This window comes from Bombus pyrosoma, linkage group LG1 (genome assembly GCF_014825855.1).
Source record: "Bombus pyrosoma isolate SC7728 linkage group LG1, ASM1482585v1, whole genome shotgun sequence".
NCBI lineage: Eukaryota > Metazoa > Arthropoda > Insecta > Hymenoptera > Apidae > Bombus > Bombus pyrosoma.
In genome coordinates, this window is record NC_057770.1 from 6,104,874 (window position 1) to 6,122,954 (window position 18,081).

At 45.5% G+C, this 18,081-nt stretch overlaps 1 protein-coding gene across 4 annotated transcripts in view; it reads right to left on the minus strand.

Annotated features, from left to right (window-relative positions):
• LOC122565655 (thrombospondin type-1 domain-containing protein 4-like) overlaps positions 1-18,081 on the minus strand; it is a 43,944-nt gene that overhangs the window by 3,741 nt on the left and 22,122 nt on the right. For all 4 annotated transcript variants that reach the window (XM_043721877.1, XM_043721853.1, XM_043721861.1 and 1 more), the window contains exons 3-12: positions 8,210-8,285; positions 5,679-5,830; positions 4,576-4,678; positions 2,938-3,040; positions 2,366-2,538; positions 1,768-1,972; positions 1,499-1,665; positions 1,229-1,322; positions 1,052-1,124; positions 727-935 (exon numbers count right to left, since the gene is read on the minus strand). In XM_043721877.1, coding sequence (XP_043577812.1) covers positions 727-935; positions 1,052-1,124; positions 1,229-1,322; positions 1,499-1,665; positions 1,768-1,972; positions 2,366-2,538; positions 2,938-3,040; positions 4,576-4,678; positions 5,679-5,830; positions 8,210-8,285 — 1,355 coding nt within the window. The remainder of the gene's footprint in view (positions 1-726; positions 936-1,051; positions 1,125-1,228; positions 1,323-1,498; positions 1,666-1,767; positions 1,973-2,365; positions 2,539-2,937; positions 3,041-4,575; positions 4,679-5,678; positions 5,831-8,209; positions 8,286-18,081) is intronic.

Below are 18,081 nucleotides of genomic sequence, written 5' to 3' on the forward strand. Positions count from 1 at the left end.
CTTCGTTTCTTTCTACGATTTTCCTTCGAACGTAATTCTTCCGGTCGTGTGATCTTCGCCGAGATCGCAACTTGCTCGAAAGGATCGAAGGGTCGCGCGGTATTCGAGGCCAGTTATCGTCGTTGTCGAGAATGGAAATTAAGAAAGGGTCCGTGACAGCTGTCTCGACGTTATCTCGGACTCGCCCGTATGAGCCGTCAGTCTAAATGAAAAAAATCTCGGTGGTCCTGGCTTCGCGATGCGGCATCGGACACGGTCGCGTGTAAACGTTCCGACGTCAAAGAGAGAGAGAACGGAGAGCCGACCGCTGGAAAATAATAACGCGAACGTTGGTCACGGATGTGGGGCTTCCTGCTAATAAATTTCATGAATTGGATGGCACTTCCGCGATGGCGATGAGCGAATCGAGCGTTGTAATCTCACGGCCCTCCGAACTCCGGCGATAATACCGAAACGAACGAGTCTCGGCCGACTTCCCACGCGTGTCTCGATTAGTCGAGCTGCTTGTTCGTTCCTAAAGCTCGTTTTAATTGTCTACGCGCTTTTTTCCTAATTGCCCGTTTAATTACCGTGTCCGAAAAATCGAGCTCGTGACCCCATCATCAGTTGAAACATTGATACAGATTAGAATCGTGTGGGAAGCGTTGGAACTTCGATTATGTGCAACATCTTCTTTCGTTATTCGTCTTACGAAATAAACGACGAAGAAATTGAGAAATCTCATACCTCCTCCGCATTCCTTGGAGCAAGAAGTCACTCCGAACATCTTCCAAGAGAATCGCAGACGTTTCTTCTTTTTGTTCTTCGATTTTGGCTGATCCCCGGCCATCACCGTGGTAGGCGAATGCCTCATCTCTTCCTTCCGTCCTTTCTCGCGAGCCCGTGCTCGATCTTGATTATGAGTCGCCGGTGATAAATCTGCTTTTTGATTGGATCTGAAAAGGCGAAAGTGATTTTCTACCTTGACGTACGAATCTTTTCGTTCAACTAATTCGAATAATCGATCTTGATAAAACAAATTTAACAGGTGTAAATATTTGCGAATATTTACATTCTAGAGACCGGAAAGGTTGGCCGGATGCGAGCATCCGAATCGGGGATTTCGTTGCCGCGATCGACGGATCCTGCGAAAAGGGCAAGATACCAAATCATTCAAAGATCATTCCGTGTTTCGCCCAAAGTCAGTTACATAAAGGTATCGTCCTGAAAACCTTCCTCGATGAATTACCTATCGGAAAGAACGGCGGTGCTATCGCTGGCTTTCCATTGAACGGCATCATGTATTTGTAAAGCACTCCAGGGTTCATTTCCTGCGCCAGAATCTGGAGAAGCGATTTAAAAGTACAATACTCGCGACATCGACGTATGGCATCGCGGTTAAAGTACAATATCAAGTCGAGGAACGATCCTCGATGGAAAAGAAAAAAGAAAAAAGAATAGATGGTCGATCCAATAAATTCGAACGAGTGAGATATCAGAGACTTCTTTATGGGCGTACCTCTAAATGCAAAGAATCGTTCAGTGGCCCGGTTGCCAAGATACACTCCATGCGGTTTTTGTCACCCCTCTGGTATGTTAATGTCGTGCCAGCCGCTTTATAAGTGCCGCTTGGACTGTAAGCCAAGGGTCCGTTCAGGATGTAACTACCGTTGCTGTCTTTCAACGCTAACACATCGGATTATTCGTTAACAAAGCATGGAAGAAAAGAGGCATTGCTTTCGTAGCCCTAAATAAACGCGGTTTCGAGCGTGTTTTTTCATGAAATACCTAAGAAGTTACTACTGAAACGTAGTTCGGAGATGTTGAGAGACATGGCGCCTTTCGGGATGGTGGTTACGGGTTGATGACCCCTCGGCAGGATTGGTTCCATAAAAATACCCTCGTACAGTCTACAACCTTTACCCTGACCACCGCAGACACCACAAGCGTCCATCGTAACGCCGGAACCTACCACACCGTCGCAACCCACGGACTGTGAAAAAAAAAAAAGAGTAAAAATATACAAGCACTTCAAAATGGACTTGTGTTTTATACCGTGAACGTAACACGACGTTTCAACGATAACAGAAGGGACTAATGGGCTGAAACAATTCGAAAATTAGCGTGAAACGATATACCATCGAACAACGGGAAGCAACACAACGCGAAACAACGTCGAACAGAATAGAGGGAGAGAAAAAACTAGCGGAACGAACAAAGAGGACACGGTTAACTAGTCGCGTCGCGATCAAATCGGGTGTAATTAAAGAAATGCAAAGGGAAAGAAAAGAACGTCGCGCGCCGATTTGGCCGATCGCTTCGACGAGGAACCACGATTAATTTCCCGTCGTGACGTGGAGGAATACTTTGCTTTGACTCATCGTACCTTGCATTGTCCGGCGACACAGAGCCATCGGTCTGTGCGTTCCATAGAAATTCCGGCATTATGTCCACGAAGATTTGGAGCGTCGCAGGGTGCGCCGTCCATTACTGCCGGTTCAAGCGTTGCATAAAAACGCTCGCCAACGGCGCGGCAATTGAGCGCGCAAGAGTTCGGTACTGGTCAACAGTAATAACAGTTAAAAAAAAAAAAAGAGACACTGGATCCTTTTGAAGGAACGACTCGTGAAACGTTCAATTACGCGAGAAAAATTTATAACGGATGAGTAGTTAGAGAAAAAAAATTGAAATTACACGGAGCAATTTTTATAATGTTATTTCTACGTTAGTCGTCATTTTCTTGTTTTAACTCTGCCGCAGATTCGAAAAGAATTTAAAGTAAGTTATCTCGATGATTTTATTTCGGTCATCCCGTAGAAGAAATGCCAAACGCTGTACAAAGCTGACTTGAAACAGACGCGTTCGAAGCGTACCAACGTAAGTACAATACAACGTCGTGCTTTAACACTAAATTGTCGACAAAATGGCAAGACAAAGCTTGCAGCGACTTTAGCTTACCGTCCAAGAATGGAACCCAATCGTAGCTCTCGCCCTTGTAGTTTCTTCCGTTGTACTTGGCACATTGTTCGGCCCGCAAATCCTCCGGGAAGTTCGGGCATTTCTGTTGCAAGCAACGGCTTAATTAAACTCCAGGTAATTAACGATCGATCGTTGGGAAAGTCGTTACGCTGTCACTTCGGGCGTTTGACGACCTCCGGCACGATCGAAATACGAGAGAATTTTTTCCAGAAGCATTTTACGTTTTGGCAATGAGAAAACATCGAGGAATTTTTTGCGCTACGAAACGTAACACGAGAACAGAAGCTGTCCGAATTTCTTTAAATTTCCACCGAATTCCATGCATTTATAATGGATTTCAGTGGCTTCAAAAAGGAGCCGCGCACTCGGAACGAATACACTGAAACGAGAATACCGACGCGTACGTTGAGGAGAAGCGTAACCCTGGTAATTTCCGGGTGGAAGATTAATTACCGGCCAGTAAAACCGTGAATAGTCTCGCATGTTTGTAAACCACCGTTTCCGAGGTAAATCTAGCCGAGTCGTGGCGCCGTAGCGAAAAAAGAGACAAGTGGTTAACATGCAAAGTTTTTAATTGCAATGCCGCGTTTACGCGCAGAAAATTAACTAGCATGCGTTCCGTCGGCAACATGCCGTAAAAAATTTGTCTGCTTGGAAACAAGATCTCTCGGAGTAAGCAATTAAAATTTACGCTCGTCACAAGGATGTATTCATTGTCGACTACGAGTATCGTGCCTAGATCAGTCGGCGAGTGATCGATTCCGACGGTGAATTTTCAATTTTTGATTTATATTCATTTTCGTTCGAGACCCTTTGAACCCCACGAACGTACGTGCACGAGCAATTTCAAAGGAATTCCATTCGATCGCATATTCGAAATGACCAACGATTCGTCGATTCGAAACGCTTTGAAATCAAACCGGAAGTATTGATTTCACGAACGCGAGTCTTTATTATACACATATACATAGATATAATAGACACAGGTATCTTTATATCCACGAAGGCCTAATTATCGCTGGCGAGTACCTGGACAGAGGCCAAAGTCGTCCATTACCAACGAGTCTTTAACTCCGCAGGTGGTGATTATTCTTATGAATTTTAAACAACACCGGTGTACTTGGCTTAGCTAGCCATATAAATTGCCATCGTGGGTATCCTTAATTGGCCTCTGCGATGATTTGTTCGCGACTCGTGACGTACCGTCGAAAAGAAACCCTCCAAGCGATCTTCGATATGCATCTGTTCTCTATGCCTGCCTACGACCCCATGATAGATGCACTTACATACTCGCGCTCACTGTGTAAATGCAGCTCTTCCTTGTGTTGAAACCTTCTAACGATCCTTCTAACGAGTTGTACGCGCTCCACGCAAAATTCAAGTGGCAACGGAGATGTGCCGTTTTTTACGATCATTAGATAGAAAAAAGCACGAGTCGACGATCGTTTCTGGTTATTCGTTATTTTACTGCGAGTTCTGCTTATTAATAACCCTGCTGTTAACCGAAAAAGTTCACCACGCACGGAGTCATTGAAATACAAACGTTAATTTATCACGCGTCTAGACAGGACGCAAAGGCGTAAACATCGATTCACATTACGTGTCGCGTTGATTTACCTGCGTGTTGCACGTGTGGTAACGCTTGTATGTACCGATGCAAATGGGCCGCGAGTTGCTCGTGCCATTCTCCGAGATAATGCTCCGCTTCCTTAACAGTCGCCTGAAACAAATCGGTCGCATTACTCCTACCTATCGGCCAACGATTTATCTTTGCTTTCCGTACACCATTTTCGCGATCTTTAACGCGTTTCATGTTCAACGTACTTTTCGGTTAGAAGGCAGCAAGAGTGTATACATCAAACAGTGCACGTACGTGCATCGCATTAACGTTGCCTATTTCAGTCCCGTTTTTTATCGTCACGTAAAATTTATTCAACTTGAAGCGTGTATTTTTCTTCTTTTTTTTTTTAACTGATGAAAGACCTTTACTAATACGTTATTTTTTTCTTTTCTTATCTAAAAACGATTACGGAGAACATCTAGGGGGATTAAATGCGCAGACTTTAAACCTAAGACAGGGGAGAGTCAAAAAGTTTTTCGCTTATTACCGTCGACCGACGGGGGAAAATATTTTAACGGTACAACAGGTCTTCAACTATTTTATCGCCGGTCGAGAAACTCACGGGTCCATCGATAAATCCTGCGCAAAGTCACGTAACCGCGCAGGTAGCGTTACAGAGGTGTAAATGTCAGCGACGATAACACGTTTCGGGGCCGCTCTCGCGACTCGTCGGCATGCCAGCGTGTAATCTTCCTCTGCTACCGATCTGCAATTTGCTCGACACTCGGTGCTCTTCGCTCGTATACTCCAAGTGCTACGAACGTGTCAAGCTTCGGAATATCGAGCTCACAGAGACCGATCGATTCAGGGCCAGAGAGAAGGAAACGGCAACGTCTATGATTCTCGTATGGTTAGGATTAGGTGTTTCTTGGACCGTTTCGCGAAGTCATGAAACAGTTGCTCACGATCTTGAGTCGCGCGAAACGTTAACGGTATCGCGAAACCTGTGATTATCGTCGAAGCTGATACTAAGGCGCACGATTCCGTGCTTTGCGATCGATTATTTAATCACGTTCCATACGTTGCGTTCTGTTTGAGAGTAATTCGTACGAAAAGCGCAGCAACTTCGATGTCGCTTAAGAAAATATATTTTACTTACTGATATGGCACGCATTCGCGAGACTGCGACTGAATACCCGTGCCACAGGTCCGTGAACACTCGCTCCAAGCACTCCACGGTCCCCAGGTTCCTCTTATGCGATTATCTCGGCCAAGATTGAACTGAGTCTTCTCCCGTAGCATGTGATAGACCTGGAAAAGATTTCAACGCGTTTGTCACCGTTGTGGTCGAAGCCTCGTCGATTTTCAATCGCGACGATTCACGGCTGGCATCGAATTACTCGTCAAAGCTTTGACGCAGACCCTCATTATGCGGCGCAGTCATTACTCATCGTCTCGTGTGCGAGGAATTTGAGACGTTATGTAATCACGCGGGCCGCGATATAATTAATTTTATTAGAAGCACCTTCGGATTAATCAATCAAAGGGTGGCGAACAAAATTGCCTGATAATCAAACGGCAGGTCCTCGCGTTGTAATCCAGCCGCGTTAATTACAACGGAGCGAAAGGAGGAGGGAGAGACAGTAACTCTGCAACGACGAGATCCGAACTGTTTGTTCAATAATTAATATCGGTACTTCCACGATTCAGATCACCCGCGAGGCCGTAATTAATTGAAAGACGGATCTGTGGCGCCCGTCAATATTGGTACGCAGATGTAAAATCCGCTGGTGCTCGTAGCCGAGCATATCGCGGAATACGTCGTTCGTTGTTCACTGAAAACCGCCATTACGCGAAAAGATCCGCTATGGAAATTGAACTAAAGGAAAATTAGAACGTTTCTTCGGTCGATACGTCTCGGCCTCTAATCGCGTTGAAATTTCGAAATTAGCTTTCTAAGGTTAACGACGCACCGTTTGGCGCTAAAGAATGCGAATTTAATGGCATCTCTAATAACGCGTTGTGAATTGTTGGCGAGCCGCGATTGGTTTCAGCGCGAGCCCCGCCTCAATTCAAAATTCGAGCAGCTTTCAAAAAGTCGTTAACCCGTTAAAACGAAGTAATACTTGCTTGATGACCGACATTAACTCCGGCACGTTAATCGCGCCGCGCATGAACTTGCTTCGTACACATGCGCAGGAATATGCGTATATATGGAGAGGAGGAAACGCGAAAATACTCGACAAAGGGGTAACAGGGGGGAGGGCTGGAACGGTCGGCATCGCGCAACGGCCTGAATAATGGAGCCGCGTTTCAAGAGTCTTTCCACGATGAACGATCTTAATCTCATTGTCCCGGGAGCTTTCAAAGGGATCCTTACGGGCGTAACGAACGTCTTTACGACGGATAAGAAGCCCGTATTACGGCAACGTTTCATAAGAAAAGAATTATAGATAGACGGCGGCGGCTTCTTTAAAAATTCGCCGAAATTTCCAGAATTATTTGGAACAGATTACTATCCCGAGGAAAGTCTCTCGACTTCGTTCGCGAAACGAATATCGAAATACAGAGAGAGAGAGAGAGAGAGAGAGAGAGAGACTCGCGTGAGGAGAATACCTCCTCTTCCCGGTAGGTACCTCTGATACGATAGAAAGCTGGAAGGTCGCGCTTGTTAGCGAAGAACGATTGAAATTGGCCGGTCGACCAACCATTACGATTAACTGGAACGATCGTTCAAAGTATGTAAGTTTAATCAACGATAAGCGCCGTTATCCCGGTTGCTCCGGGTTCAACAGGTTGCCACCAAATTGTCGGCATTCTATGCCGGTTAACTAGATCGATTGAAAATTTTACAGATTAGGCTCGACGTACACAAAGGTGTGTGCTTTATAACGTAGACCGCGCGTGTAGAACTAACGCGGAGTACAATCGTGTATCGCCGTGCTTGTTAAAAACGACCGCGAACCGTCGTAAAGAAACGACGGATTGCGCGAGAGCGTTAACTGAGAACGTCCAGTGTTTTCCTTTTTTCTTTTTTTTTTTTTTAATGTAATCTTCACGACCAACCGCGATGATCTCGAGGCCAAGAACGATATTGCAATATTTTCCAAAACAAACGATCCATTTAAACGACCAGAAGAAGTCGATGTAACAAGAAACGCGATGTCATTGCGAAAGCTGTATACACCAGAGTGTTAGCGTTTCACGCTCATCGTTCGCCCGGCCTTGAGGATGCAGCCAGCTCGAGTGTAATTTAGGAAGTTCCTCCAGTGTCAATTAATTATCCTCTTCGTGCCACCCAGAATAACATCTACGTAATTGCTTATTAATTCCGGTAAGTGGATTAAATTAATATTCACCGACGAACCGTACGTTCGAGATAAAATATCTTAATGAACGAGATAGCTACGATAACATTATTATGGCAGTAAGTTGAACGGCAAGAAGTTATGTATTAAATTATCCTCAAAATCCAACTTGGACGAGCTGCTTTACTTAATGAACATATTCCGAAGGAGATCACCTTTCGCGTATCCATGTCAAAATTAAAATGCCTTCCACATCTTTTGTAAGTCGTAACAGATGTAATCGGAGCTTCCGAGAATTACATCCTTTTCGAATTACAAGGGTCCAAAGTCGACGGATCGAGTAACCGATGCTACATCTTAATCAACCATAATGGAAAGTTACCTCGATGGGATACTTGTCGGGCACGTGGGTAGAGGAGACACTGGCCGCAGTCAGCATTGTCAAAGCTAGAATCGATCTGAAACAGAGATTGCAAAGATGCCTTAATTAATCCGGCGTAATGGAATGCAATTTGTTATCGTCGTTGTCAATCTAGAAGCGGTTTGCACGAACGGTCGGCGACTGTTGAACCGAGCCAATTATCCCCTTATCGCGCAAAATATCTATCTTTCAGCTGGCTTCAACGGGTTAGATATTTCAAGAATGTGATAATCTTCCTCGGATGAGTAACGTTGCATAGTATGACGATGTAAAACACTGCCTGTCTGAGGGACTGGATAATTCTGCTTGTACATCGCCGGGACTCGTTAATGCATTCGTCCCCTGTAAATCATTTACCAACGAGGAAAAGGCAAAAAAAAACAGAAACTAAAAGATCGCGACAAGGATTAATGGTATCGATACGAATAGATCGTGTTTAGATTGAATACCGAACAAACGAACGTGTCTTGCTTCCGAATCGAAACTCGCGATTAATCGAATGTACCCCGCTGATTTATCCATCGCGATTCCAGATTAATAACGACTGACCGGTAATTTCGCGCAGATGCTACGCCTGCATATTTAGAAACACGATCAAGGATCGTACGATCACCATGAATTTTACGATATTAAAGTTCAAACAGAATTAAACTGCTCTAAATAGCGATGAAAATCGCTACGAGAATACTCCCCTCTCTCGGACTATGGCGTTTTTAGAACGATTTCACGCGAAACGAATAGCCAAGCATGTGTTCTCCATCATCCACTTCGTTCCTACGGCGGATAATCGCCGTCATAGATTTCAAAAGTTCTCGATTTTCACGGCACAAATGGCGTGCATGCATCTAGGATGCGAAGCGTATAGTACCGCAGCGGCCAGGCGCCAGTTCGTTTTGCCATGGTAATTATTAAAACTGCACCGGGGATGCATCTACCGATCGGGTAGGAGAAATAGATGAGGAAATTGAAGAAGAAGAGGGGATGAATGTGAGACAAGGAGAGAGAGAGACAGACAGAGAGGGAGAAGAATGGAGGAAGGGAGCAAGAGAGGAACAGCGACGCTGGAACAAGTAAACTGTGCCACTAAGCACTAATAACGTTTCACTTGTTGCGTTTTCTTGGAAAGCTTAATTAATCATTACGCCCCTGTGTGGCGGAGGAGGATACTAAAGAGAGAGAAACAGGGAGTACAAGAGAAGAAGGGTCAGGAGAGTCGGACCGCCCGCAGCCACTGAAGTAGTCGCCTACTCGCGTGCGTGAAACGCACACAGAAAACACGTGTAAACGCACATTACTGCGACGAAATCAGAAAAAGCCGCATCGTGGCTTTCCACGCAATGTTCTTGCGGATCGCGTGTAAGGCTCCGTACATACTGCCCCGTGTAAAGTAGAATAAAATTAATAGTAGTACTCTGGCACGAGGGCCGGTTTGCTACAAGTACCATTTTAAACATATAGCATGAAACGAGAAGTGGTCGGCTCGACAGGTGTACAGAAGCTCCATTGATCATCAACGTTAAACGTCGTTCTCGTCCCGTACCAGATAAAGACGAGTGTCCTGTTTCGAATGAAAACTTTCGAGATTATTTCTTTCTCGTCCAGACACAGTCCATGACAACGTTAGGACAGTTTTGGATACTCCTCGTTTACCTTAACCTTGTGCTTTTAACCGTAGCGAATTACATTGAAGTTCAAGATACTGTCTTAGTAATAATCAAATAGCTCGTACAAGTATTCTATATCGTAAAATGAGAAACAAAACAAGGAACGTTTGAAGTGACGAAATGTGAGAAAACGGGAGGACATAAAAGTATACAGAAGGAAAAGGCAAAGCGAAGCGTGAGAGCAGAATCGAAGAACGTGATTTGCAACAATGAAAAGGTTATCGTATAGATTTACAATTACCAACCGCGCAGCTTTATTGTCTCCCTATTACGACGATCAATTACCTCGTAAACAAACATATATCGCGCTCCCTATCTCCATTAGGTATGATTATTGTGAATTACAGCGATGTAGTTTATTGAATAATAAACGACGACAGAGCTAGACTGTGTGTCTCGGTATGCATAGCGCCTAAGAAAGGGACGTTCACGGTGCACGCAAGCGGCGCGATGAAGCATTGCACTTGCCTGGAACTGCTATGGCTAGCCGCTCGAGAGCAATCGTGTCCAGCCGCAACGGCGAACACGTGTTCCTCGCCATTCTTTGTAACGCTAAACAGATCGCAAGATCGCCGTAAAATCGTTGAACCGCTCTGTTTCAAGCTACCCTTCTTGCTTCTCGTTTTCTCGTTTACACAACGAATTTTTCTTCCCGGTAAGAATTATCGCTGTCTTCTCGGTATTATCGCTACAGCGTGTACTTCGTAACCAGACAATCGCCGATCGTCGCCTCGTTTTATATCCTTGAAAATATTTCCAAGATATTCGAGAGAAGTAGAACTTTTCCCTCGAAATCGCACTTATCTGCATTTTCGTGTTTCGCGTACTAATTATCGTCGTAGCGACGCCTCGGCGCAAGATAAATAGGGAGTATAATATCTTGCGTTATTCGAATGACAAAAGGTTCGGCTATATCCGGCGTTGTTCGTGGAAATCGTTGAAATTCTTTGACTCGACGTCTGCCACGGGCTGTCACCTATCGCGCTTGTCCTCGAGCCAAGGATTCTATGCTTGTAACTAGCGCATCAAGAAACGCGCGTGCACTCTTTATTCATCGGTTTTTAGCATTCCTACGCCATTGAAAACAAGACAGACATTGTTTATCGCGGCATGTAACGCACCGACTACAGCGATAGCCAAGTCGTAACGGGTCGTAGATACGACCCTTGACTGTGAGATCTCTCGCTATAAGGTCGATACGTTCGAAGAAAAAAAGAGGAAAAGTAGGAGATGAAGAAAACAGCTCTGGATTGCGTTGCGAACACACACACAGTCTCATTTACGTTCCCAGATCTCGTCGGACGTTTTTGTCGAGGATCTCACATGGAACATGATAATTTATCCGATACTGATATTTTCCCGGAATTTCACGAATCCGCACGACTCGCCGAGCAGAATTAATTTTAGCTGGTGCAATGATCCGATAATGATCCCCGCGAGACAACGATTGCGCCCGATTAGCACTCGCTGCTCCCGGAGATATTTCATTGAAACGAGTTAGGGTCAGTGAACACGGGCGGGATGATAGGGTGCAAATACCAGATTCAACGTGACAAGTACGTGTGATCAGCGACGAACGATAACACGAACTCGATATTTTATCAACCAGCATAGCCAACGAACTTTATCGACGTCTTTTAATATATTCGAGGCCGGTATAATCTGACAAAACTGCTCCCGGTAGCCGTCAATGTTTTTGCAATTACAACTTGTAGTTTGATATGTCGCGCTATCTTGGTTATGGTATATTTTCATTTTCTACTTGGCTGTGAAACCTTCGTGTCTTAAACGCTTTGTTCTACGATTCGTTTCCTGGCTGCAATCTAAGAAAAGTTATCGCGCGATTCAACGTCTGAATGTCTGTAGAAATCGATCGTCAACGTTTAGTGAAACTTCATTAATCTCGTCGAGGAAACGTAGGATATCATCGAACAGCAAATAAAAGCATCTAGACCAATAACAATTAGTCGCGATAACGATGAAACGGCGCTCTCTCCAAGGACGACGTATAACTTTCCAATGCTCGGTGGAATTCGTTCGATAAATCGCGGCGTTTCTGCGGGCAAAAGGCGGATAAGAATAACTGACCGGCCTGGCGTCGCGGGAGGCCGGCGAAATCATTTTAACCACGGTGGTCCGAGACGAGGGATTTTCGTCTCCAGCAGGGGGACCAGGGACGATACGTACGCGCCGGACACAAAAAAGAATGACCGTGAAATATGATGCACGATACACGTACAGCATTGTCTCGGTAGGCTGTTGAGCATCTCCGGCGTTAACCGAGGGAAAGGAGCAAGAAGTCGCCCTCGGACAATGGGGGCGTGAGTCTCGAATGGCTCCTCTAATGATACCGGAGCACCTCGATCGAACAGCGTATAAATGCAAGCGTTACTGCAAAGCTGCGAACGTTCCAGTTTACGCGTGCATTACCGCGCACGCTCCGACTTCTTTCTCTTTCTCCCTTTCTTTTTTCTCTCCCTCGCTTTCTCCGTTCCGTTCGTCGTATTTTTATTGAAAACGAAACAATGGTATCACTAGAATGTGGGACTTTGCCAAGGAAAGTACGACAGGTAGAGAAACAAGTATCCGGAGATCTTCAACACAGTTGGTGTTCTTGTTGTTACCGGTTGAAGCTTCCGGGTATAGGACGCGTCTTTGATGGGATGTTATTCCGACGTTTCATTTCGCTCAACAAGGGATCATGGAGTTCCTGCGATGCGAACGAAGCTCGCTATACCGCTGATAAACCGCTGGAGTAATACGTAGACATATGTTATACAGCTTGAAGCCATGTCTTATCGAAATATAGAAGAGTACGGTGGAAAAGGAAATGAAAAGGATCAGGTAGGTAGCTGTAAGAAAGGTAGATCTACACCTGATAAAGTATTATGATTAGTCGAGAGGCTAAGACACGTGGAATGTATTCGTTCTCGACGAGAATAATTGGTTTGTCACGAACTGTGGGAATCTTCGATGTTGGCTAGAAGCAAAGGAATTCGTTGCATGTAAAATGGCATATGTGCGATCGAAACATCGTCGTTACTGTCGCGTTGCTGTGTCAACCGAGAGCGGGGAGGTGTTTTGCGACGTTGTTATTGCACTAGAACCCCGTCACCGTCGGTTTCCGATAACCAAGCCGCTGTCACGCTGCAGTTGCCGTTGTTGTCGCCATAAACATTCTACCTCGTTCCTCTCGTTTCTTCTCGCGTGTTTCTCTCTCGGTCCCTCCCTCGTGGCGTGCTTCTAGCTTTCTACACGTCGTTCTCCGTTCTGGTTGTCTACCGTATTGTCGCGCATTTTTCTCTTGCTCCCCTGATTCATCGTTGTCCCCATCTTTTCTCGCGAGTTCCTCCGCGATGTAAGGCTCTTCCGTCCTCGTAGGCTCGTTCGTCTTCCTCTCGCCTCGTTACATAGTCGGGAACAGCACCGCAGGCGCCTTCCGCGTGTTGATACACGCGAGAAGGGTGGCTGGGAAAATCCTCCGAGCGCCAGCTCTATTTTGAGGAAGATTGCTGTGAACGTGGTGGCAGCTCGAAAAGAAAGCAAATGAGTCGCGGCAGACGTGTACTTTCGACTGCAGGTAGGTAGCAGTTACGGAGATAATTCGTTGCAAAAATTTTCTAACGACTCGTAATTGAGGAAAATCGACTGCAGCTTCTCCGCGTACATCGGTGAGAACTGTGTCGTTGTAATTTTCTCCAACGATAGAATTGGTTCCCTAGAAATTCCTTACAATTCAGATTTCCTATAGACAGATCGAACAATCGACTTGTAAAGAAATCGAAAAATAGATGGAGGTCGTCGGTGTTTGATGTAAGAATATCTGATGCTATTCACAGGAAACGAGCTGAAAACGCGCAGATGGCACGCGGGACAATGCTTCTGGTTGAACGGACCTTACCTTGTAACAGTTAACGCATTAATAAGCGCGGAATCAGGTCTTTGATAGTCAGTACAAAAACCGTATCGCCAAACACGTTTCGGCCCTCTCACCTTGACTGCGACGCCACACGAAGGTAATCGGCGTACAGCCACGACCTGTCCGCATTTTTACGGGACAGTCACATTTACGCGATGATACCAGAGCGGTACGTGCCAAGGCAAATTTAAACAGATGGGAATCGCAACGTACGCGTACGTGGAAGCTGGCTGCTTCTCTTTCAAGGTCCTCCATAACGACCCTGGCGGTCTCCATAAATCGACTGGCTGGTTAAACGAAAGGGCAACGTTCCAAAATTGCTCTGGTTAATTATCCTCGTCTTGGCGACGACCAGCTGAGAAATAAAGCTCAATGTACATCGCGTGAACAACGATGTCTCCCGTTGGCGAATACGCGAGCCATTCGCAGTAAGCTCTCCTAATCGATTTATACGACGCGTGTGGTCTTCGTGAAAACGTTGAAACTTGCGAATATAATGACGGACTGCTTGGAATTTCGTTGGATATAACGTTTTTATTTTTCATCGCGACGATACGCGTGTTATCGGCATAGCACCTTTGTCCCGGAATCCCTGACGATAACACGTTTTCCGATAAAAATAATTAAATTCAGCGCACGGTATCGAAAAATTTCATTGAATTAGCATAGCTCATTCGCCTCTGTAGTACGCTGTCGCGTGTAAATGCAAATACTTCCTCTTCTATGTCCGCTGGTTTATTAGTTTCGTAGCACAGGGCAGGATGAAAAGGATATAGAGTGAAAGCATTTCTCGACTCCGATGCGGAACCCACGTTTCAACGATGGTTACCGATCGATGCCGTTTCCTTTTTACGACAGTTCGAACGTGGGCTCCATAATGAGGAGATGTAACACCGAAGATTCGTGTCACGTTTCTCGTATTGTTCAACTTAATTGTACGTAAAAAGAAAAGTACATACTTAATTATCCTGTCCATTTAGTTACGCCAGTGATGCTAATTTCTTTACTATTTTCGTTAAAGTCTCCGGGGGATTGATTCGATATCGAATTCTGATTATCTTTTCCTTCCTTCGCGAACTTATCTTCCTTAGAGGATCGGTAGACTTTAAAAGCAGAGCTCGACAAATCATTTTTTGTGACGTTATAACGCGACGAGTTCACTAAGAAATTCTTTGCCAAGACGTCGGTACATAGAGTCGTGAACTAACAAACGTAAGTTGATGCAGTGGTTGGCCAGTCGTGAACTTTGCGTTCCATCGATCGTTATCGATTCATCCGAGCTTTTTGCACAGCGCTAATCAGCCACGAGTTGAATGTCGAGAAGGAATGAAATATAAGAGCACCCCGATTGACCCTTTATAATGCTCGTCTCATTGTCGAGTCTAATCGGATGATCTATGCATGGTTGCCCCCGTCGCGGCGGAATCTTAATTCGATAGCTCTTAGTATTAATAAATCCCTATCGGGAGCTGATCGTTCAACAGTCTTAGAGAACGCGAATTTTCCTGCTTCGATGCCGTGCAATAAATTCTCCTACTAACGAAACTCCGTTATCCGTCTCGAGTGTTGCGTCTTGTTATCGTCCTCGCAGAATCGACATAGCCGTTTCATTCAATTCTCTGTTATAGCGGGTAAGTATATAATACCTTGTAATCCTCTCTAATGAGTTTATTTTTTGATCCTTTATTTTTTGAAGACTGAGGAAGCAAAAGTACGGAGAATAATTCTCGAGAGAGGATCAAGGAACAGACTTGGTCGATCGATCAAAATAAGTTCTAAATAGAAGGTCGCCTGAAGACAGGCCACTGATCAAGAGATTTTCCTTTGATTTGACCGTACCGTGATCGCTGGTGCGAATCATCCCTTAAGTTCGATAGAGAATTGCAAAACTCATTTAGATATAGCGCCTTTTTCAGACCCGGCACGATAATGCCTATCGTGACATGCCTATAAATACGCACCTCTTGATGGTGTTATTAATAGAAGAGTGGGAGGATGCGAGAGTGGTACGTGAGACGAATAACGAAGCCACGACATCGACTTTCTCACTTGAGAATGTGCGCCAATGGACCAGGTGTAATCGCGCCTCACTCGACCTCGAATTATCAGCTTCGCGATCTTAAACGTCCTCCGCTTCGTTAACCTACATTCCGCTCCTTTGGCTCGTGAATTCGACATCGAAGCCTTCGTTTCGATTAATTAACGGCAGAAACTACGTACCTCGAGCGTGTTACAGAACGAATACCAATGTATTGCGCAATCGTCGTGTTTCAAGAACCTGGTAAGGCTCAAAGCTGTGCCTCGAATTAAGCCGCGCGACATTCGTTAAAAGCGAAGACGAACGAAGTAGAGTTTCAAGCGATAGATAAACACGGGCTACAAATTTCAGGCGCAAGTAGGTCACTGTGATCTCGAAGCAAAGATACGAACGGCGAGATTTTTCGCGCATACCCAGACCTAACCCAAAGCACGTGTGGTCGCGTGTACAGCGTGCAATTTCGAAGCTTTTCGGTGCACCCATTCTCCATTTTCGGAACTTTCATCTATCTTGGTTCCACCTGTGATCCTTTGTATCCCCGTTTCTTCGTTCATCCGTTCAACTCGTTTTCGGTATATTAAGTTTCACGCGAACGCGAGAGCCACGTATGCCCAGTCGTGCGTGCAGTTAACAAGACACGTTGAACGTAGATGAACCATCTTCATCGTAGGTGAATACCGCCCGCAGCCAGTCTGCGCTAACTTTATACCCTCTTCCACCACTCGTTTTGCCCGCCACTCGCGAACATCCTGTTTTTCTCGATTCGTAGTCAGATAGTTCGATGCATCGCGAACGTTGTAATGGGCTGCGAAATTGCGGTCTGATGAGATCCGGTAAAGAGATTGATCCCTTTTAAATTCCAAGCAACGCGGTTCGTGATGTTTGCATAGGTCGGAACAATTCTGGGTTGCTTGGGTTTGTTGTGGTGAAAAGGATTTTCCCAGAGGAACGTAGATTATAACGAACAACGTACACGCTCGATAACGAGCGCATTTGTCAATGGCTTTAGAAGACACGCTGTAGATAGTTTTAGAATACACGCTGTATATAGCTTTAGACGTAGGACGTTTTGGCTGGGCGACTGCTTGTCTTTCAACAAGGTGCTTTTTATCCGACATCGTTCCTGACCCGATCCACTTTGCCACCACGCGACGCCATGAAATATCGTTTGTGCGTTTCTTGTCATCGTTCGCCGTTGAAACCTCATTCTTTGGCCCTCCGGCTCGGAGCGTGTTCAGAAAAACGTCGAAACCAGCGGATCAGATAAAAAAGAGAAAATCGAAGAGGAAAAATATGAAAGAAGAAGAGGAAGTATGGCCTTGGGTAACGTCTTCGTTCTTTTAGCCGTTTGTCCGTTTCCTCTATCAGCGAAGAAATTACATCTCCGCGAAATTAAGCCGGGGTTTGTCGGGGTTGCACGTTCTTGTTTCAGTACAGACGATTTAATCGTGCCGTCGATTACGTTCGATCAGGTCGTGACAGAGACCACCAGACACGTCGAAACGTTAATATGTAGCGCGCGTACAATAGTTATTAAATGGTTAATGACTGGCAATTAGAATCGTTCGTACATCGTAATAAAGACAGGGACGGGAAATTATCTCAATCTTGACTAGGAAAAATTATAACGAGCCTTTCTACCGGCTCCTTTAATTCGTCTCGTCCCGAAAAGCAAAAAGACTCCTCTTTCATCTCCCCTTTCTTCTTCTTTTCCCTTTTCCTCTTTCGTCCGATCTTCGAAGAGAAGCCAGTAGCTGAAAGACAGGAGGACCTGCACGCTGCGTCCTGACCTTCTCTCGCCTTCGTCCATTGCACGCGACGTCCTTCTTCTCTCTCCTTCCTCGTCCTATGGCTATAGGGCTATGTGCTTCGTACGCGGCGCCGATGTGTACGTCTCACCCGTCGGCCTCTCCTGCCGCCACCGAGTGACGTGAAATTATAATTCCGTAAAATTAACGTTGCATATGTTAATTATTAAGAACCGGTCCGTAGCTCGCGGCAGTCTTCGAGATCCTCCATTCTACGGCCAGGTTATATTATATACGAGCGTGCGAGTTACGAGCCAGCCTCGCCTCCGTGAAACGCGGCCGCTGCCTTCGAAACTATCACATGGAACGCCGTTAAGGTCGCGCCACTCTTATTTCTTCAGTTCCATCACGCTCGATCGTCCGGGGACCATTTAGCGAGATCGACTTTTGGGTCGGGCCTCTGC